Raw genomic sequence first — 26,989 nt, 5'->3', positions numbered from 1 at the left:
CACTTTGCACTTTACCCTGAACTATTTTTCACTTTTGTGTGCTGTGAAGGTAGAGTGTGCTGGTTGTGAATCAGTGGGGACTAAGCCTATAAAGGCCAACATTGCAATTGTTGCAGGTTTTTTTTTTTTTTATGGGCCATTGCTAAATGTTTATTTTATTTGTAATATTTCAACAAATTGTGTACTATTATCGTAATTGTTTTTTCAATTTTTATTTATGAGAAAAAATTCCATTAAACTGGTAACTATACAGTGACTGGTGTGCCCCATCAATGTTTATAGATATTTTCTATTCACATTGTTTTTGTATTTAAGGGGTTGGGAGTGACCCTAGGACAGAGGCTAGCCTGCACTTATTGACACTGTGCTCCATCCATTTATAATTGGTTTTTGCACCAGGTGCAAATCAATCTGTCAGTGCAGGTCAGTGACACTCAAGCTCTATTTAAATTAAATTTGTGTAGCTTTATGCAAACTGGGGTTGGGGGCTTAGAGTATGTATTCATAGAAAGTCTTGTTTCCTGTCCATTCTTATCCTTCCTTATCTCATGTCAGAACTTACATTTTGTGTTCCATGCAACTACTCTGAAGTGGTTTTCCACAAAAATTAGAAAAAAAAGCGCCTATAAAAGGACAAAATACATAAAAATTAAAGAGTGTCCAGAGGAGAACACCCCCCTCGCATTTCACAAAGGCAGGCATATCAGAGTAGATATGATAACATTATACAAATATATCTGGGGGCCAATACAAACCTTTGTTTGAAAATCTATTCACAAATAGGACTACACACAAAACACAAGGTCATGCGTTTAGACTGGAAGAAAGAATGTTTAGTCTAAGGCAAAGGAAAGTTTTTTTTTGGTTTTTTTTTACTGGAAGAATAAAGATGTGGAATTCTCTGCCTGAAGAAGTGGTTTTATAAGTGGGAGAAGCAAATTTAAAGAGACACTATGCAACCAGATCACTCCTCATTGAAGTGGTCTGGGTGCAGTGTCCGTGTTCTCTTAACCCTGCAATGTAAAACAATGCCGTTTTAGATTATTATTGCCATTTATATAGCGCCAACAGATTCCGTAGCGCTTTACAATAGATAAACTAGTCAGCCACTAGAGTCGCTTCCTCCTGTTTCCCCAGAGTTTGACTTCATGCAACTTCCAGTGTCTAGAAAAACCCCCATAGGTAAGCATATTCAGCTGTCAGTGGAGGAATGAAACTAAGCACCGAGGGGCATTGGTAAAAAGTTTTTAATTTCCCAAAAGGAGTGCCCTAGGGAAGGTGGACAAGAGGAAACTATAGTATTAGGAATACAGTTTTGTATTCCTAATACCAACTTTCCTTTAAAGGAATACTATAAGCACAATAAAGTGGTCTAAGTGCCATGAGTTCCCTCCCCCACACCGTTTTAATCCTGTAGCTGAAAACATTGCCGTTCTGAAGGAACAAGAGTGAATTGTTATCCAACAATCCTTGCCCTGTATTAGACCATGCAATAAATGGCTTATCCACCTGTACATTATGGCCAGCAGAAACCATAAAGCACATTACAATTTTCAGTTGAAATAAACCACAAATATATATTAAGTACAATATAGAACATATAGACACCTCAGAGAAGCATGAAACTGTGACAGTCAAACGTCAATGAAAAAGAAAATCATATGAAAAAATTATTTTAATAGATTTATAATTTAAATAACTTAAGAGTGGAAAAAAAAACAAAGAATTCTTTAAAAAAACGAAATAAAGCAGGGGAAAAGGGAATTTGAATTGACTCCCCAACCCTTGTTCTTCAGTCCCTCCCACCCAATCTAATAGTCTGCACACAAGTTCCATTCATGCTTTGATCCTAAAGCCTTTACAGCCCCATGGATAATGTTTATTTTTTCTTTTAAAGTCGCCTTAAAGCTCGTTTTTTATCTGTCTTCTTTTTTGCTGCAAGTTTCTTGTCCCTATCTCCAGCATGTTTCTTGGCCATGGGTCCATCCCCATTTGCCACTGTAGCTGAAGCAGAAGAACATGGGTCTGTAGGATCCTTGCCCCTAAAGTTGGAAGCCTGAGCATGGATTTCCGTCATGAGTTTAGCGCGGGATGCATACTCTTCATAGTTCTCCAGTAAGAGGCGCCCGGCCTCTTCATTCAGTGCTGACTCTGGGTTCGGGTGAATCAACAAACACTTTATTGTCTTAGGAAAGAAAATACACAATATTAGTGAAAGCAAAGATTAGTTCTTAATTACACCTACATTCTGCAGCATGAGAAGACGTCAGATGCATTATCCAAGGAGGGAAAAATAGAGCTTGAAAAATTGCAATCAACAGACAAATGACAAACAATGATAAAATAAAGTGCTTTATATTGAAAAAATAAAGCAAATACAATCAAGAAACCTATGAATACGATTTTAATATGTAACAAGTGTGCAAAAGTATTTGAAGTTTTATTTCCATCTGAAAATAATCTAGTTACTCAATATGCAAAAGTATTTAAAAGCAAAAATGCAGAACTACCTCAAGCAATCCATAGTTATCCAACAGTAGTCCCCAAACATTTATACTTACAAGCAAAACGTGTCTTATGCCTAACTCAGCCTTCCAATCTTTCTTCAATACATTGACACATATCTCTCCATTGGTACTAATATTTGGGTGAAATATCTTTGTTAAGAAGTATCCTTTTGGAGGTGCTGCTGGGAAATCTTTACCCAGGATTAGCTTCATTCTGAAAATCCCTCCAGCATAAGGGGTGCCTTCTGTTAAGGAAAAACACAAGCTAGTTTTAATAAAACAGTTTAAAAAAAACAAAAAAAAAACTTGCATGTGTCAAAAGCATCCTGTAATGAGGAACACCAGCAGATTTGGACACAATCTCTAATTCAATGCACAGTGCCTGCAAAAGAATCTGCACCCACAACATATTGGCTTCTCAAACTCCTGGCCATAACATTTTGTGCACGAGCATTCATGTTTCCCAGCTGCACCATTTCCTACCCAAAAGCAGCAATCGTGTTTAAAATTTTCCAAGAAATGCTGCTGTAGTACATAATTTTCAAAACTGTAACATTGAAAAACTTTTTTGGGTGGGGGAGGGTTGCAAGGGGACCCCTAGTCACCTGGGGGAGGGGTAAATTTAGCCCCGGGGGCCAAAGGGAAGAATAGGTCCATCCCCCCTCCCCCAATTTCATTTAGGGCTCCTACACGCTGCTCATGGGTGGGTGTCCTAAATGAAAATGGCAGGGGGGACCTATTGTCCTCTCCCACACCTATTGTAATTTAGGCCGCTCATGGGTTAAGGGCCCCCACCCGGCCAGGGAGGGATGCAAGTCCCCCCTTCAGTTTAATAGCTCCCAATCGCACGACATGGGTGGTGTGACACTAGGGGGCTTTTTTTACTTTAACAGTTTAGTAGACATGTCCTTACGCATGGCATAGCGAGTAGGGGCATTCGGATGATTTCTGACAAATAAATGGATGAAATTCCTGTACGCATGCGCAGGAATTTCACAGCGCTATTTAGTGTGGGCAGATTAGGTGTCCCACAGGGACACAAAGATGGTCGCGCCCAGGACACGAAATAAAGATGCAAAATTAGGTAAGATGGGGTGCTTAGGGGCATTTGGAGGTGACTAGGGGGTCAATTAGATTTAGTGGAGTCAGGTGGGGGTTAAAAAGAAACAGGATTCAGCCAAGAGTGCCGCTTTAACCCACTTGTTCCATTGTTATTCTGCGGTCTTTATTGGGATGTGGGGGAAGGGGGGGTTGGGAATAGTTTAACATTCTAATTATGTCACTGGTGTCAAGTACATAGAATGTCACTTTGTGCACAATAACATCAGCAAAACTAAGATTAATGTAATAATATAAAATGCCAATTGTCTCAAAAATAAATAATGGCAATCAGATTTTGTTAAGACCTGCAGTGGTTATGGTACTGCGGTCTTCTATTCCTTTCCCAACAGCTGAGCCCAAGTGATTATAGCTACAGCAGGGAGTAGAGGAATAGTAGAGCTGAATACAGCTTCCAAGACGATTGCTTCTTCCCAACAAATAGAATATTCCCCAAACATGAGCCCAGACTTCATGAAGGGTGTAACATAACTAATCTTTATTGAAAACAGGCTGGCTTTTATGAGAAATCCTCCTGCAAGAGGACCTCCCACAGCAAACAAATACATTAACCAATCATTATACAGTATTTCACTAATACACACCTACACACCTTCCCTCTGCCTGGGAGATATTGAGATAAGTTAAGGAATAAATCAATTATCTCCAGGCAAGGGCACACATTTTCTCCAAAAGTTAGAACACCCCTTTCCCCACAAGGTATCCCCACAAAATACATATCCAAATTTCACCCAGATCGGTTCAGGGGTTCTTGAAAAGTGTGGAAGTCATGTTTTACCGACCACACACGAGGCGCCTGCCCAAAACAGTTCCACGAACTCAGCGTGTGCGGTTGGTCAATTGGGAAAAAGGTGAAAAGCGAGCAAAATACCGAATAGATCCTCCTGGCTCATAGTAGCGATTGTTCCCCTTGTCTGCACGAAGATAACTACCGAATGACGCTCTTCTGGCTGTTCGGTAGGTGGGAGAAGCTGGTGTTCGGACACGGCCTCACGAACCACCGCTGAAAACTACCGATTTTAGTTCCAGACACTCGACGACCAAGTCCCGCTGTCTCCCCTCGTGCGAACAAGATGGCCGCCGTTTTCTTTTCCACGTGGCGTTCGGCTATACGAACAGCGGCCACCCAGGGAACACTTAATCAACTGTACTTTTGAACTTAACAAGCCAGGAGGGTGGTCAGTGTTCGGTAGTTTCAACTGCCGAACTAATAACCAATATTTATACAGAAAATGGAGAAAACACATGAATACAGAAGAAAATGTCGAAATAAAGTCAATTTTCTTCAAAGATTTATCTTTTGATTCACAAGTTGCTACCACAAGAGTACATCTGAATATACTCTTCTTTGTTCTCTACTAAAGTATACACATCTTGAGTAAGAATCAATGATGTACCTGTTGGTAATTAAAGCCAGTATTTCTATTGCCTCCCTCTCCTACCCACTCTTCAAGGAAGTTCTTTACGTAAATGTTTTCAACTGTTTGGTTTGCTATTTAAAGGGATACTATAGCGCCAGGAAAACAGACTTTTTTTCTGGCACTACAGAATCCTACAGTGCCCCCTCAGCCACTTCTCTAATAAATCCAGCGCCGATAATCGGGCTATGGCCGCGCTCACATTAGGATTTCCGCATAGAAAAGCATTAATCAATGCTTTCCTAAGGGGATTCGGGTGACGCTGGAAGGCCTCATGCACATCCACACCAAGAGTCGTCTAAGCACCCGGAAGTCCCTCTATTGGCTGCAAGAAGAGGAGTTAATCCTGCAAGGTAATTATTGCAGCTTCTCAAAAGCTGCAATAATTACCACTGTATGGTCAAGAGACATGGGACATTGCACCCTGACAACTTCAATGAGCTGAAGTGGTCTTGGTGCCTACAGTGTCTCTAAAATTTCTACCCAGGCTGTAGCGCACACAATTTCCTTACACACTTCCTGAAAAAAGGTCACATTTAACTTCCCTTTTTGTACAGTGTGCTTAATTTAGAATTTGTTCATTCCCTGTTACTTACATGCTAGAGGCTACAGCAAGTCTTGTGTGTGATTAAAGTTAAATTAATGCAGGAAATAATTTCTAAATTATATACACAGCAAAAAAAACCAAAAAACTCCAAAACACAAACTTTTTTTATGGAGACTGTGTGTCAAAGCCAGGAGGACCAAGGGCACCATAAACAAACCCAAATGTCTAAACAGCAGAGAATGGAGCAGTAAGATTGCAATACAGTATCTATGCACCCATAATGCTTCATTAAGATAGAGTAGTTATGAGGTCTCTTTAAATGCCTGTCAAAATGTGGACCGGTAGTAACATCTTCCTTGTAGTTTTTCTCCTATAAAAAAACCCCACCAACTGTATGTATAGATAGTGGTTCTGGTTACCAAAAATATAAATTCATACTTCACCAGATGAATACAAGGATAAAATGAATTTGAATTTACATGGTTTCCTTGGTCTTGCAATATTTAAAGTGGCAGTCACCATAAACTTACCTTGCTTCAATCAGTTCCACTGCTCTTCACACCTAACCAGTTCTCTCTTGTCAACTTTTTCCCATAAAATACACATGGAAAAATAGTGACTGCTACTTTGCCTTATGCATTTTCCTGCACATGGCAAAAGGCAGAGCCACCTTTACCAAGTTGTCACTTCATTACAAGATAATATCTACAGAGGCTACCACAGTCATATGAATGGGGATAGCATCAGATAAGTATATCTACTCTCCACTGCACGCCAAGCAGTGATGCCACCAAAGACACCAGAAGGCAACAGACACTTTGTGGATCTGAAATATTTTGCGTAGAAAACTATACATTTACCATACTTTGTATAATGAAAACAAATTCTGGAATACCCCATTTATGGATAATACTAAAAAATTCCATTAGGATGCATACATATATAATAAATGCTTTCCTATGTACATATATACACTTCCAAATAATAACAGTGTTAGTCTAATGAATGCTGCTGTCAGGTTCAACTTTCTGACTGATTGCTGGCCCCACACTTGCTTCCTGTACACTTCAGAGCCCAATTTACACGGTTGACACCAACTTACAAAGCCCTCAAATTCTAGCACATTTACCTTTTTTTCTTCCCACAGGCTTAATCTTACTGAATTTATGCCCCGCCTCTCCCAATCAAGAACTAAATATTGGGTATATGGCTTCACCCCACTGTGACTGAAAGATCAGTGCATTCAAATCAAAAGTTAAAAAAGTAAACACATTCTTACTTCTCATTTATTGAAACTTTAAGGGACACTGTAGGCACACAGACTACTTCAGCTTATTGAAGTGGTCTGGGTACTGTGTGTCCCTTTTGCACCTAGTGCTGCAATGTTTACATTGCAGCTCAAAGTCAACCCACAGTGGCTGTCTACCAGACAACCACTAGGGCTTCCGAAATCTAAACTTTTCTTTGGTCCATTATCCGACGCTGGACGTCTTCACGATTACTCCTCCCCCCCCCCCCCCATAGGAAAGCATTAATGTTCTAATGCAAGCGCAGCCATTACCGCACAGGCGTCTTAGGTCTCCCCCGCAGGTTGACATCCCACGCCTAAGCTAGTGCCAAGGAACATGGGCACTGAATTCAGGTAAGTTACTGAAGGGGTAAGTTAAGGTAAGTTACCAAGAGGAAAAAAAAGGGGGGGCACCTTAGAAATCTATAGTGCCAGGAAAACTGCTTTGTTTCCCTGGCACTATAGGATCCCTTTAAAGGAACATTCCACTGATTATTTTAATCACAATTTATCTGCAGTTAAAATTTCATGCACTTATTTCTGTATGCTTTCTTTGGAGGTATAACCAATAACATTTTGCAAGTCTGAGCCATGGAATACTTCAATAACAAGTTTCTCATCGAGAAGTCTCTGTGCTGGAGCAGTGACCGGCTTTCCAATGCTTCTCACTATGCTAAAATAAAAATCACTGAGAAAGGGGGAAGCTAGCATGGCACATCTGCCGTTTGAATAAAATATGGTGTTCTCCTGTACCAGTTACATAAAGTGATTTCTTTTGAAATCACTTTTATAAACGGTCAAATTATGACATGCTCCAGACAAAGTAAGCTGAAGTGATGTGTGTAGAACAGTGTTTCACAATTGGTGTTCCGCGAGAAGAAAATGCATTTGTCGTTATTTTGTCAAGCAAAATGGCCGCTGCGATTTCATCGCTCAACAGGGCTATTAAAGGGCCGCGGCACCCGACCAGAGAATATATGGATGCATGCAGTGTCACAGCGTATATAGACGTGGGTGCTGCTTTTAAGTACTATTATCTGTTTACTATCTGCTCTACAGCGCCAAAAAATACTTTGGGTTCCACGTTGTCTGTACATTATGTCAAAGGGTTCCACGGGAAAAAATAATTGGAAACCCTTGTTGAAGAGCATGCTTTTAAATATGCTTTTAGTGGCTGTCTTGAGCAGAGTTTGCAGTCAGAAAATAGCAAAACTCTTTTCTTACATCTAACCTCCATTTCACTGGAGGAGCACAGTGATGGGAAGGCATGTGCTTTTCTTACCCAATGCTCCTATATGCACAAACTATCTCTATGCTGGAAAAAATACCCTTTTACTAGAGATTGTATTTAGATTTGGGGGTGGGGATCTAAATCGAAAGAACACTAGCTGAACCGTCGTCGAATCTTCACTTCCCAACAGGTTTGTATTGCTGCTAATGCTATAGTTTTCCTTTAAATGGACTCTCCAATGCAATGAAAAAAAAATCTGTTTTCCTGGCACTGCAGAACCCTCCTCCCTTCCATCCCATGTTGCTGAAGGGGTTAAAACCCTTCAGAGACTTATCTGAATCCAGCGCCGTGTCACTCTGCGCTGGGTCAGGCTCCGTCCACGCTTCTCCCCCGCCGTCAGCCGGCGAGGGAGACCTAATGCGCATTAGACCTCCCCATAGGAAAGGATTATTAATTGCTTTCCTATGGGGATTCCAGTGAAGCTTGAGGTCCTCATGCATAGCTTGAGGATGTCCAGCATAGTTTAAAACACTTTTCGTGTTCTAGGAACACGGAAGTCCCTCTAGTGGCTGTCTAATAGACAGCCACTACAGGAGGACTTAACCCTGCAAGTGTAATTATTGCAGTTTTTATAAACTGCAATAATTACACTTGCAGGGTTAAGGGTGGTGGGAGTTTGCACCCAGACCACTCCAATGTGTAGAAGTGGTGGCCTGGGTGCCTGGAGTGTCCCTTTAGGTTTCACTACATGTAAAACCGTTAAAAAACGAAGTGAAAATTTAAGGACAGTGGTCCTTTAAATTATTTACATTTGTAACTCCTTCGGGGGGACACGTTCTAGATTTGCGTTTGCATGATGCTATAGGTATGATCATTAAAATTTTGGATTTTCTACCAACCTGGTCCTTCAATGCTGACTTGTACATCTGTTATATCCTCTTCATTAGGAAAGATCTTTATTCCTTCTGGGGGATCAGATGTCAACGTGGAAACTTCTTTGTAAACCTGGCGAATTATATGTGGTGGCAAGTTCTCAACGTTTGAATTCTGTCAAGAGAAAAGTCATGCATTTACTTCACAACACAAGTATTTTGCATCTTCAACAGTAGAATAGTAATTGAATACTTACAAAATATATCACATAGTATGTGCCTATAAGCATAGTAAAATAAACTTTCAAAATTCACTATATTTTAGCCTAAAATTAGCAATTCAGTTTTACTTCAACTAAAATTACGAGTTATTTAAAGAATAATCCCCCAAAGCGTGAATTTTGGGTAAATAAAAGTGGCTATTTTGGTTGAAATTTTGAAATTCAAACTGAAATCATTGCTGCCTTGGAGAGTATGTCTAATTTAAAGAATTTTCTTTAAACTATAATGCAAAAGTGAGAATATGATAAACAAGCTATTTAAAACATGCATATTCCTAGCACTTTAGCCTCTATTCTCACAATTGAGCACAAGTGCTCCAAGCAAAACATGAATAGGAGACTTACTCTTAGGGCCTAGGATCCTCCTGAAAAGACTCAGATGCCCATCAAAACCATTGTGGTGAAAAGCTACCTTTGTCAAGTTTCATTTTCCCCTGGCGTCAGTGACAACAGTAGAAAAAAGGCTGTTTATGGAGTAACATGTGCAAGAGTACAACAATGATGTGGGCTGCAAGCACATTAAGTGCCAAGAGCAAAGAGGACAAGCAGGAAGATCGTCGTGTATAACTGTATAAAACAGGCATTTTGTAGAGCAGATACCGAGAATCCTTGAACTTTCAGGCCAATATCTTACCGATACTCTGTACATTTACCATTTAAAAAAAAAAAAAACCTTTCTACACAAATCTACAGTTAACTGAAAATGTTTATTTTTTGCAAATTTTTTTTAGTAAGGTAAATGGCACAAAATATACATGCCAGTCAAATTTTTGTGTGTGTGCAGTGAGAGTATTTGATTAGTGAATGCAGTGCGTGTGTAGTGGATGCAGTGTGTGTTTGTGAAGTGTGTATAATGAATACAGTGTGTAGTGTGTGGGTAAATGTGTATATAGTGAATGCAGTGTGTTTGTGTATATAATGAATGCAGATTGTGTGTTTGTGTAATGTATAGTAGTAACCCATGGCAACAGCGACAGCCGGGGGACACACGAGTTAGACAGGGGAGCTGAAGAGAAGGCAAGTAAGTGTGCTGATCTTGACATACGGTGGCACTATAGGGAGTTACAGTGCCAGGAAAACAGACTATAGTTTCCCTTTAAAGTCGATCTGTGACAGTTTGGGGGTCTTTGCATAATTTGCAACCCTGACATTGTTGCTCAGGGTCCGGTGGACAAAGGTTAAGTTTACTTACCTAAACTTGTCCCTCGTGTGTACCATCCTTTCATGTCTGCAACTGGCGATTCACGCATGCGTCATCTCTTAATAGCAGAAAGTACATCATTAAAGGACCACTCTAGGCACCCAGACCACTTCAGCTTAATGAGGTGGTCTGGGTGCCAGGTCCTTCAAGGGTTAACCCATTTTTCATAAACATAGCTGTAACGGACCGTTTCAGCATAGGAGGGGTTAAATCCGTTTAGGCGATAATCCCCTTTTCTAGAGACAGGCACAGCTACTGCAGAACACCAAACTCCCGATCTGGATACGAAATAACACTCCGAACTGGAACAGCTGAACAAGAAAAGCATACAATCCGCTTACACTCTTGGCAGTCAGCTTACAATCCAATTCCCCCCAAGAACGAGACGACCCTTCATTTTGAGGGTTAAGCAGGAACTCTAGACTGGGACACCCAGTCTGGCTTTTATTTCCAACTCACACATACAGGCCACACCCAGGGGGAGGCATAAAAGAACCAATGACATAGATGTTACCTCCCACACATCCCCTCCCCTTAGTGTGACACATAATCCCATTATGCATACAGTGTAAAATATACGTTTACACAACTTTCATAACTTTAAAACCATACATCACATTCACATAAAAATACATATCCACAATCAATCCATTCAGGGGAACAACATATTAAAAAAATGGCATGAATCCGACCAGGGGTTTAAAAGTTACTAAAAGTATCTTTTGGGCCCTGGCTTGCAGCATGGCACAATCTGGCCCAAACAGAAGTAAAACATCCCCCACAATGCATCCCGGCTTCCTCCCTTCTGCCCTGGAGATAATTGGAGAAGTAATCCAATTATCTAGGACTAGAGTCAGACTCCATTAACCACATGGTTGCAAAAAGACAGTAAAAGACATAAAATTACATACTGATACATTTAACACATAAAACACACATTTCTACATATCCCCAGTTTAACTGAACACATAAATACCTACATAATATTTAAGACAGTATTACTATGATATGTTACAAAGTCTTAAAGGGACATTAGTCCCAAAAGTCCCAATATGTACATCGCTGATTTTAAAGGGCCAGTAGCAGCAATATAAATTATTACATGCCCAAATATAGTGTTTATAGAGCAATATGTCCATGGGCCGTAGTCGCAGGGCAGGAGGCTAGCAGCCAGGCCTCTCCAGTTCACAGTGGCGAAGCTGGTTTCGCCACAATAGCAGTTTTAGAGAAACTGCTATGTTTATGAATGGGTTAAGCCTTCCCCCTATGTCCTCTAGTGGCTGTCTCATTGACAGCCGCTAGAGGCGCTTGCGTGCTTCTCACTGTGATTTTCACAGTGAGAGCACGCCAGCGTCCATAGGAAAGCATTATGAATGCTTTCCTATGTGACCGGCTGAATGCGCGCGCAGCTCTTGCCGCGCATGCGCATTCAGCCGACGGGGAGGAGAAGAGGCGGATCGGAGGAGGAGAGCAGGAGGAGAGCTCTCCGCCCAGCGCTGGAAAAAGGTAAGATTTAACCCCTTTCCCCTTTCCAGAGCCGGGTGGGAGGGGGGCCATGAGGGTGGGGGCACCCTCAGGGCACTCTAGTGCCAGGAAAACGAGTATGTTTTCCTGGCACTAGAGTGGTCCTTTAAGGTTTAAGGAGTATCCCATGAGACATTCCATAAAAATTTTCTGTTGCTGGTGACTGCTGGGGTAGCTACATCTTGACTGGATTGGAATTTCTATGAAGCTGAAACCCAATTTGAGTATCTTTATACTTATGGAGGGGGGAGGTAGAGTAGGCACATTGCAACAAGAAGGCTCAGTCCTGAAATAAAGCTTTTCTTGGTACTATAGATTTTAACCATGTAAGTATTTAGGATACGTTTCTATGTTTACCTCAAAATTTCTAATTTTGCATGTTTACTCCAACCAACCACTACAGAACTCCTGTAGTAATGATAGGAAGAGTACAACTCAGCCAATAAATATTTGTCTGTACATAAGCACAGAATTTACATATTAGCCAGGCTGTAATAAGAGTTCCAGGCTGGCCTGACTCCCCCAATTACACTGCAGTAGGTGGAGTTACACCTTCAGCTGCAGAGTGATAAAACTCAGTATGTTCATCTTTTCATAGTAAAACAATACATACTGCAGGCATCATGAGCTCTTCAGATTAATCACAGTAACGAACTGAGCCAATATAACTGTCCCCCAGAGTGCAACCCTCATGCTCCCCGCCACCCCAAAGAGCTATCTCCCTGGTGCTACCGACGTGGAGACATCCACCAAGGAGAGGCGCCAGCCCTAGCCGACACTAGGAAACTAGCAAGCGGCTTCACAAATGCAAAGACTGCAGACCAATTCGAGAAGCGCTACCATTCAAATTGGTTTTGCGCCCTTTCTCCCGATTGGTCGGCAAAACACCTCTCCTCCCTGAATGCAGATTGGCCGCTGCGTGTTCGCGCCCTCTCTCCCGATTGGCCGTCGCTTTCACCGGCTTAAACCAAGTGAAATTGTAGCGCTTCTCCCATTGGTCGGCACGGTCTCTGCGGTTGTGAAGCCGCAAAGGTCTCACACTCTTTGGGGTGGCGGGGAGCGGAAGGGTTGCACTCTGCTGGGGGGGAAACCGTTATATTAGCGCAGTTCGTTACACTTTGCCTCCAACGCACATCTTTCTGGAAGTCTGTTTCTTCGGCATCCCCACTTGAAGCATTGCTGGACCTGTCACTCTACATTAGTTCCGCAACGAGGGTGGCTTTTGATATGTGCTGGGCTTCCCCGGTCGTACTGGTGCCCAGCAAGGCGGTACAACGCGGTTCTGTGTTGATTACAGAAAACTCAATGATAAAACCGTGACCGACACCTACCCCATGCCTAGGGTTCAAGTTGGTTTTGTGCACTTTTTCTTTGGATCGGCAAAACACCTCCCCTCCCTAAATGCCAATTGGCCGCTGTATGTAGGGATTGACCCATATTTATTTTTTAGAGCAGATACCGATAATCAGTGAACTTTCAGGCCAATAACTGATACACTGTACATTTACCGTTTTGAAAACAAACTACTTCTACACAAATCTGTTAACTGAACATTGTCATTATTTATTTACAATTTTTTTTTTAGTTAAGGTAAATGCACAAAATATACATGCCAGTCAGAATGTTTCATGTTTTCAAGAATAAATGAGTGTAGTGGATGCAGTGTGTTTATGTAGTGTGTATGTAATGAAGGCAGTATGTGCATTTGTATAGCGCATGCAAGGTGAATGCAGTGAGTTTGTATATAGTGAATGCAGTGTTTGTGTAGCTATGCAACTTGTGTATTATCGTATTATGTGGGGGGGGGGGGGGGGGAGGGTGCATTTAAACAAATGCTTCTTACCTGGCCAGGGAGGGGGGATATGGCATGGACTATGCAGAGGGGTAGCGCTTCTCCCATTGGTCGGCACAGTCTTTGCGTTTGTGAAGCCACCTGCTAGTAGCAAAGTGTCTGCTAGGGCTCATGCTCTTTGGGGTGGCGTGTTAAAAACACTATCTAGCCCCTCTAAATGTATTAAAATCTTACCTTCATGCCAGCCTGCTGCTGCTGGCTCAGTTCCTGATCTGACTCCTTGGCTGACATTCACTGGCAGAGCCAGCACAAGCCAAACAGCGCTGGCCAAACAGCATCTCTATAGAAATGCATCTCTATGAGGAAAGTTCAGTGTCTCCATACAGAGGGTGAACCCAATTTGAACACTAGGCATGGGGTAGGCGGTCACGGTTCTATCATTGAGTTTTCTGTAATCAACAAAGAATCGTGTCGTACCGCCCTGCTTTGGCACCAGTACGACCAGAGAAGCCCAGCACATATCGAAAGCCACCCTCGGTGCGGAACTGAATATCACACTGTGCACCACTGCCCCATGAAGCACCTGTAGTAGCCATCTCAGGAGTTGCCAGTGGAGGTACTCCTAGGCAGTAATGTAAAAACTGCCTTTTCTCTGAAAATACTATGTTTTCTGCAAAAAGCCTGAAAGGACTGATTATATTCACCAGAACAAATTTATTATTAGCCTGAAATGTCTAGACCAGTGATGGCGAACCTATGGCACGCATGTCACAGGTGGCACACAGGGCCCTCTGTGGGCACGCGGCCATAGGTTCGCCATCAATGCAGAGTAGGCACCTGCCTGCCCAAAACAGCAGGCGCCTACTCTGCTTTCTTGTCAGGAGGACCAGCAGCAGGGGAGAGGGATCGAGGAAGCAGCTCTCCTGTCCTCGAGCTGTGGAGCGCGTGTGCGTTACCATGGCAACGCTCCACAGCGCATCGCGCAGGAGGACAGGAGAGCTGCAGGACCTGTCCTAGATACTTACCACCTTCGGACCACCAGGGATGGCTGTGTCCCCCCCCCCCCCTCCTCTTCACCAAAGGTAAGAAGGAAGGGGGGTGATGGGGGGGACGACATGCTTATGTATTTAATATGTTTTAAAAAAACAAAACTGTGGGGGATCCCCTGGCATCCTAGATAGATTAAAATGCAGTACTCTTGTGCACGCATTGCTGTCAGCTCTTGGTAGCTGAAGAACCAAAAGCAGATGAAAGAGGATGGCACTGCCCACAAGAGAGATTTAGATAAGTAAAACTCACCTTTGCCTGTCCACTACCCACGGCAATGTCACCATCAGGATCTATGAAAAGTATGCAAAGTCCTCAGACGGTAGCAGAGGCACTTTAACCGTATGTGAGCATTATGCAGACATTCTTTTACATTATGTTGGCAAAAATAACCAAAAAGTTATGCTGGTCCATGTCAGTACAATCTCCTCACTGAAGACTGACTATTTATTGTAACGGATCACCTGGCACCCCGACTGGGTACCTCCGTTGAAGGATGCTCCTAGCACTTACAGAGGGCTCCAAGCACTACGCAGACACCACAACCAACGCAGCTTGGATGGGATCTCACCGTCTCCTACCCACCCTGGACCTACGACAAGGCTCCAGGTTCCAGTGTGTGAACTCCAAGAGAGTGAATCAGGAACAAGCTCTTAAAATAGCTTAGTAGTGATTAGCTAAGGGAGTATGCAGAGCATAGCAATCCCTTGTAGTGATCTAGAAATTCCCCCAATATGAGACAGGACTCTAGGTTGAGGGTGAAGTAGAATTGATGTTTAATGGCAGGTACTCTGTTTTAATGCAATTCTCGCATGCAAGGGAGACGCCCACAGACAATTATGGATCACCCAATCACACACTGGTGACATCCCACACATCTCCTTCCCTTAGCTGAGAGGTAACACAATTAGTTTAAACCATACTTTTTACCCAACTTTCATAATTTCAAAACTATACATCCAATATTAATAAAAGTCACATATTAGTCAGCACATGTCAAATACAAACATACCCAAAAATCATTTGAAGCCGTTCGGGAGATAGATATAAGTCACTTTTGACCGACCGCAAGCACATTTTCATGCCCAAAACAGTTCCATGATCTATTTTACACTGAGAAAATGACTAAGTCCCATTCGAACGAGTGTTCGAATCTTCGAACGGGACTTAGTCTCCAGCCACTGTGTCGAAGTAGAGTAGAAGGTACGGGTCAGCGGTGTTCGTGCAATTGGGTAGTCGAAAAAAACAGTTCTTAGGGCCGTAGTCGCAGGGCAGGAGGCTGGCAAACAGGCCCCTCCAAAAACCAGTGGCGAGGTTACTTTCGCCACACTTATCCAATCAAATCCTTATCAAAGAACAATTGCAGATATAAGGCACAGAGAAATAGGTGATATCTGCCAATCCAATGTTTGACATGCTGACAGCAAAGTAGATTTAAAGGAAATTGTAGGCACTATATAACTACATATTACTGAAGTTATATTATAGTGCCTTTAGTACTCCCCCACAAAATATTTTTTGATAGATTAAATGGACACTATAGTCACCAGAACTACAGCTTTTTTTATTTGTTCTGGTAAGTATAATCATTCCCTTCAGGCTTTTTGCAGTAAACACTGTCTTTTCAGAGAAAAGGCAGTGTTTACATTACAGCTTAGGGACACCTCCACTGGCCACTCCTCACATGGCATGCTATGTTTACATTAGTGTTAATCCAGCCTCTAGTGACTGTCCCATTGACTGATGCTAGAGGCGCTTCTCACTGATTTTCACAGTGAGAAGACGCTTGCGTCCATAGGAAAGCATTGAGAAATGTTTTCCTATGGACTGATTGAATGCACGTGCGGCTCTTGCCGCACATGCGCATTCGTCGAAAGAGGGAAGAGTCCCTAGCGCTGGAGAAAGGTCAGCATTTAACCCCTTCCTCCCCTAGGGCCTGGCAGGAGGTGGGCCCTATTAACACTATAGTGCCAGGAAAACGAGTATAGTGGTCCTTTAAGAGTGCCCTTTAAAAACTAACTTGTTCAGCCTTTTACTAGTTCATTACCATAATGCAGATTAAAAAAAAATATGAAGGGGGTATTTTTACTGTATCATTTCCTGAGGGAAAGTCTTCTCTCTGTACTTTAACTGTTTTTCTGCATATTTTTGATTCATACAGGCTAGACAGTCCCATACAAGAGCCTTATGTATTGGACCCGTTTCACATCTGTATTGCTTATATGAGTGGCTTCTCTCTGTACTTTACCCATTTGCCTAAACTTTCTTGGAGGAGGCAGCGGTGATGATCGTCAATTCTAGTACCTGGCATTTGCATTGTTTGTTACTTCAACAACACTATTCATATACTTGGAGCCATTTGTGTGTATTCTGTAACTTAAAGGAATCCTATAGCCCTGGCACTTTAGTGTTAATAGGTGTCCCCCCCCCCCACTTACCTTAATCCAGCGCCGGTGACCTCTCCTCCCCCTGCCGACATCAGCACCCGAGTGGAGCCGCATGCGCGGCCAGAGGCGCACGCAATCAAACCCGCCTATAGGAAAGCATTACTCAATGCTTTACTATGATTATTTTATTTGACGCCGGGCTCTGATGTCATCCACCAGAATTTAAGTATCATTTTCTCAATGAAAATTGCAGAAGTGGCCTCTAGTGGCTGTCAGCCACTAGAGGTTGGATTAACCCTGCAATGTAAACATAGTTTCTCTGAAACTGCTGTGTTTTCAGCTGCAGGGTTAAAACTAATGGGATCTGGCACTCAGACAACTTCATTGAGCTGAAGTGGTTTGGGTGCCAGGTCCCTCTAGGATTAACCCTTTTTTTATAAACATAGCAGTTTCAGAGAAACTGCTATGTTTATAATAGGGTTAATCCAGCCTCCAAATCCTCTAGTGGCTGTCTCAATGACAGCCGCTAGAGGCGCTTGCGTGATTCTCACTGTGAAAGTCACAGTGAGAGCATGCAAGCGTCCATAGGAAAGCATTGTAAATGCTTTCCTATCCGACCGGCTGAATACGTGCGCGCAGCTCTTGCCGCGCATGCGCATTCAGCCGAAAGGGAGGATCGGAGGCAGAGAGGAGAGCTCCCCGCCCGGTGTTGGAATAAAGGAGAGTTCTAACCCTTTACTCTCCATCCAGCCCGGCTGGCGGGGGTCCCTGAGGGTGGGGGCACTATAGTGGTCCTTTAACAATGAAACCTGCAACATTTGTCAAACATAAAACCCCCCATCCTCTCATTTCTGTACCCCAATCCCCCTCCCTTCCAAACCTTGACTTGGCTACCCGAATTGTTTGTTACACCACGTAGGCATTGTTATTATGACACTAGGTTGTCAAACCAACGACCATTACAAAAACCAAAAGACAACACTGTGTAATGTTGAATGTATCTCGTGAAATATACAGTACAATGATGTCGTAGTTTGGTGTATTTTTCAGTGAAAGGACCACTCTAGGCACTCAGACCACTTCAGTTTAATGAAATGGTCTGGGTGCCAGGTCCCTCTAGGATTAACCCTTTTTTATAAACATAGCAGTTTCAGAGAATAAGATCTAGTAATCCTCATCCCCGAGCCCGATGTACAAACCAACTAGATCAAATATGACAACACATCTACACCTGAGCAAATGAACCTTAATTTAGCATCACCTGTACCTACAACAATCACCTGAACTATCCTAGTGGGATAGCAAATACTAGTGACTTGGGGACCAATCAATGCAACAAAAATATAAGCCACAGGAAACGAAGAGCCCCCCCCCCCCCACCCAAAAAAAAAACAAAACACAAAACAAACCTTAACGAGCATGCACTTTTTCCACACAAACAAACTTCATATTATTAAAGCATCTGTATTACAGATTCTACAAGGAATTACACTACAAGCAAATAGAAGCATGGTTAATGCAGGTGATCTAGTTGATAAAGTGCTCTTTAGTTCCTTGCAGAACCCCCCAAAAAACAAGTCACAAACATACCTTAAACAAATCAAGAGAAGGCCTAATTTAGCAGAATATGATCTGTGAATTATAAAATACTTACCATAACGCTACACGAAGATGGCTGAGACACAGGAAACCGGTTATGAGTTCTTCTCATGCGAGTGTTTTGATTTTGACTTTAATAGAAAGATAAGGGCCTAATTGCAATGGTAGACAAATAATAGAGTGATGACGGTGTTCGTATACAGAACCTGGGCCTATGTCTAGTAATCACTTTAACGAGCACGCCCTCCCCCTTCGATAACCCGTTCGCCTACACCCAAGCCGCCCTAAATCCCTCACTTCCCCGGCACTAAGCGCCTGTGACACCCCAACACCCCTTCATATAACCTTCGGTTCCGTCAAGCCACTCCCGCTATAGTACAGTCTAACGAACCAATAGCAAGAGAGCCGCGTCACACGCATCAACCAATAGGCGGGAGGGACCGACGGATGCTTCGCTCGTCAATGCTTTCTAACTGTAATTGACAGCGGTTTGAGCCAATTGCCGAGCACGAGACATATGTGTAACGTGGAGGGATATGGTAGAAAGCTAACTATTAGCAAGTTTGAATATTACAAAGTGACACCGTGAAACAAGTAGTACGTTGATTGTAACGGCTGCTTTTGTCTATGCTCTAGGGTTTGGAACATGTTCTAATGTGGTTTGATTATTGAATGAATGAAACAAAGCTATAGAGAGTATGCATTTGCTTTTATTTGTTTAATTATATAGTTCTATAACTGTATTGGTTTATATGTTTATGGAGTTTACTCGCGAAAATTGAAAATTAACTGTGATGTTTATTTGCTAATTTATTTGTGATTTGCTGGATATTAACCACTTAACCCCTTAAGGACTGAGCCAAATGTACACGTTGTGAACAAAACAAAACATAAACAAAACTTGGCATTTGTGCTATATGTCTGTCCAACTGTAATTCACCTCTTTCATATTAAATGCACCCACACTTATTATATATCATTTTATTCAGGGGAAACAGGGCTTTCATTTAATATCAAATATTTAGCTATGAAACATCGTTTAATATGAAAAAAAAAATGGGAGAAAATAAAACATTTTGTTATTTAAAAAAAAGAAATTTAGTTCTACATGACATTTTAATTGTAAATGTCATAATACTGTTTGCTTTTACTGCAATAAGATACACATATTTGTATTCAGCAAAGTCTCACGTGTACATGGGCGTAGGAACCGGGGGGGGACGCATCCCCCCAGCAAATCATGCGGGGGGGACAGGTAAGGGGAAATCCTCCCAAGCTCCGCCGGCCCCCCTGATGCTGCAGCCGCCCGAGCTCTCTGCAGAGAGCCTCAGGCGGCTGCAGCTCTGCCCGGGCTGGTGCGTCCATGAGGGGAGGGGCTGACAGGAGGGAAGCGCTCCCTCCTGTCACTCCCTCTCTGTAGCGTGGCCGAGCCCTGTATAGTCTGCCGATACAGGGAGCATCTGTCTCCTGTACCCGGCCGGACTAACAGGAAGTGCACACTGAGTGTGCACTTCCTGTTAGTCCGCCGGGTACAGGAAACAAAAGCTCCCTGTACCCGCGGACAGTACAGAGCTCGGCCATGCTACAACATAGGGAGGGGGGGGGGAAGAAAGAAACAGGGAGGGAGGGGAGGGGGGAGAAAGAAACAGGGAGGGAGGGGAGGGGGGGAGAAAGAAACAGGGAGGGAGGGGAGGGGGGGAGAAAGAAACAGGGAGGGAGGGGAGGGGGGAGAAACAGGGAGAGGGAGGGATGGGGGAAAGAAACAGGGAGAGGGAGGGGAAAGAAACAGGGAGGGATGGGGGAAGAAAGAAACAGGGGGGGAAGTGAGTGACAAGGGGGGATGGAGGGAGGGGGAGCGGGGGAGAAAGAGTGACAAGGGAGGGAGGGGGAGAAAGAGTGACAAGGGAGGGAGGGGGAGAAAGAGTGACAAGGGAGGGAGGGGGAGAAAGAGTGACAAGGGAGGGAGGGGGAGAAAGAGTGACAAGGGAGGGAGGGGGAGAAAGAGTGGCAAGGGAGGGAGGGGGAGAAAGAGTGGCAAGGGAGGGAGGGGGAGAGAGTGACAGGGGAGGGAGGGGGAGAAAGAGTGACAAGGGAGGGAGGGGGAGAAAGAGTGACAAGGAAGGGAGGGGAGAAAGAGTGCCGAGGGAGGGAGGGGGAGAGGGGGAGAAAGAGTGACAAGGGAGGGAGGGAGGGGGAGAGGGAGAGAAAGAGTGACAAGGGAGGGAGGGAGGGGGATAAAGAGAGAGAGTGACAAGGGAGGGAGAGAGATTGACATCCATCACACACACACAATCACCCTGCTCCCACTGCATCCCCTACCCCCTGCTCCCACTGCAGCTCCTGCCCCCTGCACTGTTCACTAACACACTTTGCACTACATTCACTAAACACACTCTGCACTACACATACACTACATACACTACATTCACTAAACACACTCTGCACTCACTACAAACACTACATTTACTAAACACACTCTGCACTACACACACGCACTAAATTCACTAAACACACTTTGCGCTACAGACACACACTACATTCACTAAACACACTTTGCGCTACAGACACACACTACATTCACTATACACATTTTGCGCTACAGACACACACTACATTCACTATACACATTTTGCACTACACACACACTACATTCACTGAACACACTCTGCACTACATTCACTATACACTCTCTGCACTCACTACAAACACTACATTCACTAAACACACTCTGCACTGCACACACACTACATTCACTAAACATACTTTGTACTACACACACACACTACATTCACTAAACACACTTTGCACTACACACACACACACTACATTCACTATACACACGTTTCACTCACTACAAACACACTACATTCACTACAAACACACTACATTCACTACAAACACACTACATCCACTACAAAAACACACACTCTGCATTCACTATACACACACCTGCATTCACTACACACACACTCTGCATCTAATGCATGCATACAAACATTACATACATTACACAAAATGTACAATCTGCATCCACTATTTACACTGCATCCATGACACACATACTGCATCCACTATACACACTGTATCGATGACACACATACCGCATCCACTATACACACTGCATCCATGACACACATACCGCATCCACTACACACACACACACTTGTGGGCGGACTCGGGGCTGGCCCAGGGGGCCCAGATCTTAAGCTGTGTCAGGGGCCCTAAAATTTCTGATGGCAGCCCTGCACACACACACACACACAATCAGACAATCATGCAATCCTTACACACACAGAAACACACAATGCATTCCTTACACACACTCAATGCACCCCTTACAGACGCACACACTGCATCCCGTACATACACAGAATCACACCTTGCAGCCCTTACACATACAAACACAGATTCACACAATGCATTCCTTACACACATATCAGGACATCCCCTACCCACTCCACCCCCTGTGAACAAACTCATTGGTGGAACATGAAGGTGGACCCTGGGACCCAGACCTTGAGCAGTGTAAAGGGCCCCAAAAAAATGGAGCTGCTTCCCATTCTCACAGAACATTGATTTTTGGGACCACAGTTACAAACAGCCTCCAGAGAGCCTGTTCTACACCAGACCAGTGGAGCCAGACTGCAGCTAGAGCCCATCATCATCCTCATCTGGTTGTAAGTAGGCAATCTAGCATATTATTCGTGGCACTAATCTCTAATTTACCTCACATTAAACACTATAGTCCCCAGAAGCACTGCAGCTTAATGTAGTGGTTCTGGTGCCTATAGCCTGTCCCTGCAGGCCTTTTATTGTAAACACGGCGGCACTCCAGCACTGGCGTTAGTTAACATGGCAGAAAAATAATTGGAAAGGGTTAGGGGGGCTACTAATAAGGATAGGGGGAGAGGGGTAGGTAGAAAAATAATTGGAAGGGTTTAGGGGGGCTACTAATAAGGATGGGAGGAGGGGGGAGGTAGAAAAATTATTGGAAGGGGTTAGGGGAGTACTTATATGAATGGAAGAGGTAGGGTGGGTTCTAATGTGCATGGAAGGGGTTAGGGGGTACTAATATGCATGGAAAGGGTTAGGGGGGTACTAATATGCATGGAAGGGGTAGGGGGTTAATATGCGTGGAAGGGGTAGGTGGGGTTCTTTTGTGCATGGAAGGGGTAGGGGTGGTTCTAATATTCATGGGAAGGGTAGGGGTGGTTCTAATCAGGAGGATCCCGGCGCTGTATCCGGGTAAGTAAATCCCCTTCCTTGTAGTGACCCGTTAATGTTATTATTTAATCATTTATATAGCGACTGCAAATTCCGTAGCGCTGTACAATGGGATAAACAACTCCTAGTTTACGGAATAAGAATATACCCGGCGAGTAAAAATGCTATCCCCCCAGATTTTTTTGGGTTCCTACGCCCATGCACGTGTAAAACAGTACCCCCTATGTACAGGTTTTATGGTGTTTTGGGAAGTTACAGGGTCAAATATAGCACGTTACATTTAAAATTGAAATTCGCCTGATTGGTTACGTTGCCTTTGAGACTGTATAGTAGCTCAGGAATAAAATTTACACCCATAATGGCATACCATTTGCAATAGTAGACAACCCAAGGTATTGCAAATGGGGTATGTCCAGTCTTTTTTAGTAGCCATTTGGTCACAAAAACTGGCCAAAGTTAGCGTTACTATTTGTGTGTGAAAAATGCAAAAAACGCCAATTTTGGCCAGTGTTTGTGACTAAGTGGCTACTAAAAAAGACTGGATATACCCCATTTGCAAAACCTTGGGTTGTCTACTATTGCAAATGGTATGCCATCATAGGGTAATTTTTATTCTTGGGCTACCATAGGGTCTCAAAGGCAATGTAACCAATCTGGCGAATTTTAATGTGAAAAAAATGAAACACAAGCCTTATATTTGACGCTGTAACTTTTGAAAACACCATAAAACCTGTACATGAGGGGTACTGTTGTAGTGGGGAGACTTCGCTGTACACAAATATTTGTGTTTCAAAACAGTAAAAAGTATCACAGCAATAATATCGTCCGTGTAAGTGCTGTTTGTGTGTGAAAAATACAAAAAACATAATTTTTACTGGCGATATCATCGTTGTAAAACATTTTACAGTTTTGAAACACTAATATTTGTGTTCAGCGAAGTCTCCCGAGTAAAACAGTACGGGTTTTATGGTGTCTTGGAAAGTTATAGGGTTAAATATTGTGCTAGCAAATTTAATTCCCTATACTTTTGGCATGGGTTGTCAGGCAGGTCCCGCTAATTGTAATTAATTAAAATACCTAATTATGTAAAAATATTACATAAATATATATGTAGAATTAATATATGTATATATATTTTTTAAAATATTTGTATTTATATATAGGTATATATATATATATAGTGATAGATACGTATATATTTATGTATATAGATATATATTTTCGTTCTACGTGTATTTTTATATAAATATATATATATTAATATCACAATACAGTTAGAACGAAATAACACACATCTATATATTTTTTAATTATTTATTTTTTATTATTTGTTATTTTTATTTTTTAACGCATTTACATATTTTTTTATATTATATATATATATATAACAATAATTATATATATATTTAATCAGTATCAGTCTACGTGTAATTTGATATTAATATATATATAATTATATATATATTTATAGTAAAATTTACCTAGACAGTGTATGTGTGTGTATATATATATATATATGATCTAAGTATATATTTTTTTTATTTTTACACTGATTTTAACTTTATTTTATTTCATTTCCAGCCAGCAGGGGGACTAACTGTCATTACAGGCATACATACCCACATACATACCCACACTGACATACATAAAGATAGATAGACAGACACATACATCTTTCATCCACCACAGCTATTCCCCGCTTTTGGAAATTGGTTGCTATTCTCTCTTGACTGATGTTCCTATTCATGTATTTGAAAGTAAGAGATGCAAGCTTGTTCTTCGCATACCATCAGCCAGTGGTGTCCTCTTATGACACAATTGGTCTGAATGGAAAAAGGCGATGGGGGCGGAGCCAACTGCTGAGCCGCATGGACTTGTTTCTTGCTGAGCTCTGGCACTACGAGTGACCAATCCACAGACATCGAGCACAGACACCGACTATGGGACACCCAAAAAGGTCTTCAACTTGGTGCTAAATAAGCCAGTAGACACACCAATGCTGTTTGATAGAGCCCATAGAGCCCTCCGACCATGGGGACCCCCGTCAGACAACCCTAGAGATGTAGTATGCAGATTGCATTACTATGAATGCAAAAATAAAATCCTCACGTCCCTGCGCCAATGCCAGCAACCGCTCCTGTTCCACAACTCTCCTATAGCTATCTATCCCGACCTCTCCTGGCTCACCTTACAAGCCCGTCGAGCCCTGAAGCCTGTCACCGACTAGTTGCGCACACGGAACCTACAATATCGATGTGGTTTCCCCTTTGCGCTATCAGTCTCCTTCAGAGGCGCTCTTCACACCATCCATACACTAGCAGATGTACCTGTCTTCCTACGAGCTCTGAACCTGCCGGAACTCCAAATCCAGGATTGGTATGGACCGATCCAACCGCCTAACAGGGCCAGACTGGCCCACCGGGATACCAGGGAATTTCCCGGTGGACTTGGGGCCGGCAGTGCAGCATTTGACACATTTGTTTTTCCCTCCTGTGAGGTTTTGTGTGAGGCTGGGGCAGATAATTACCGAGGTGGCTGCTACACAGTCAGAGGTGGCAGCCAGCTGCAGCAGGGAGGAGAGAGAGTCTCTCCCACATTACCACCTCCTCTGCACGGCCTGTCTGGTAGGAACCAGCCCCTGCACTGGAGCTCCGCCCACCAGCCTCAGCCTCAGCCTGGTGAACTTTCACAGAGGAAGAGGAAGTACAGGAATAGAGATGTACCGAACTGTTCACTGGCGAATAGTTCCCGGCAAACATAGTGTGTTCGCCGCCGCTAGCGAACACATGGGCAGTTCGATCCGCCCCCTATTCGTCATCATTGAGCAAACTTTGACCCTGTGCCTCTCGGTCAGCAGACACATTCCAGCCAATCAGCACACCCTCCCTAGCAGACCCTCCCACCTCCCTCCCAGCATCCATTTTAGATTCATTCTGAAGCTGCATGCTTAGTGAGAGGAGGGAAAGTGTAGCTGCTGCTGATTAGATAGGGAAATTGATAGCTAGGCTAGGGTATTCAGTGTCCACTACAGTCCTGAAGGACTCATCTGATCTCTGCTGTAAGAACAGCACTCCAAAAAGCCCTTTTTAGGACTAGAACATCAGTCTGCTTTATTTTTTTTTCTTCTGTGTAATGTAATTGCAGTTGCCTGCCTGCCAGCTTCTGTGTCAGGCTGGATGCTGTGCCCATTTGCACAGTCAGTGCCACCACTCATATCTGTTGTCACAATAGCTTAAGCTTTACATTTAAAAAAAAAAAAAAAAAAGATTTCACTGTAATAGAAGAGCAGTTGCCTGCCTGCCAGCTTCTGTGTCAGGCTGGATGCTGTGCCCATTTGCACAGTTAGTGCCACCACTCATATCTGTTGTCACAATAGCTTAAGCTTTACATTTAAAAAATAATAATAATTTTTTTCACTGTAATAGAAGAGCAGTTAGTTGTCTGCCAGCTACTGTGTCAGGCTGGATGCTGTGCCAATTTGCACAGTCAGTGCCACCACTCATATCTGTTGTCACAATAGCTTAAGCTTTACATTTAAAAAAAAAAAAAAAAAATTCACTGTAATAGATTGAAGAGCAGTTAGTTGTCTGCAAGCGTCTGGGTGTCAGGCCTCCTTCAGCGTGTGCCCTGCAGAAACCTGCCAGCGTACTTTGACAGTTGCCACTCATATCTGGTGTCTCTGTAGTGTGCTTTTACAAAGAAAAAAAGTTTTCCAGTGTAAGCTAATAGCAGTCAGTGTCCTTCAAGCGTGTGTGTCAGGCCTACAGCCTGTGCTCTGCAGACCTGTGCCAGTGTACTTTGACAGTTGCCACTCATATCTGGTGTCTCTGTAGCGTGCTTTTACAAAGAAAAAACGTTTTCCAGTGTAAGCTAATAGCAGTCAGTGTCCTTCAAGCGTGTGTGTCAGGCCTACAGCCTGTGCTCTGCAGACCTGTGCCAGTGTACTTTGACA

General features: G+C 43.1%; 1 protein-coding gene across 1 annotated transcript; it reads right to left on the bottom strand.

Moving 5' to 3' along the window:
• Positions 1-1,769: 1,769 nt before the first annotated feature.
• On the bottom strand, positions 1,770-19,194 carry UBE2S (ubiquitin conjugating enzyme E2 S). The gene is made up of 4 exons (XM_063437184.1): positions 18,869-19,194; positions 9,010-9,157; positions 2,562-2,752; positions 1,770-2,185 (listed from the first exon to the last, which is right to left on the bottom strand). Exons 1-4 carry the CDS (start codon positions 18,923-18,925, stop codon positions 1,892-1,894), a joined length of 690 nt encoding a protein of 229 aa, XP_063293254.1. The 5' UTR covers positions 18,926-19,194; the 3' UTR covers positions 1,770-1,891.
• Positions 19,195-26,989: the final 7,795 nt, after the last annotated feature.

This window comes from Pelobates fuscus, chromosome 11 (assembly GCF_036172605.1).
Source record: "Pelobates fuscus isolate aPelFus1 chromosome 11, aPelFus1.pri, whole genome shotgun sequence".
NCBI lineage: Eukaryota > Metazoa > Chordata > Amphibia > Anura > Pelobatidae > Pelobates > Pelobates fuscus.
Note: the sequence above shows the minus strand (reverse complement) of the source record. Positions and strands in the feature narration are given on the sequence as shown.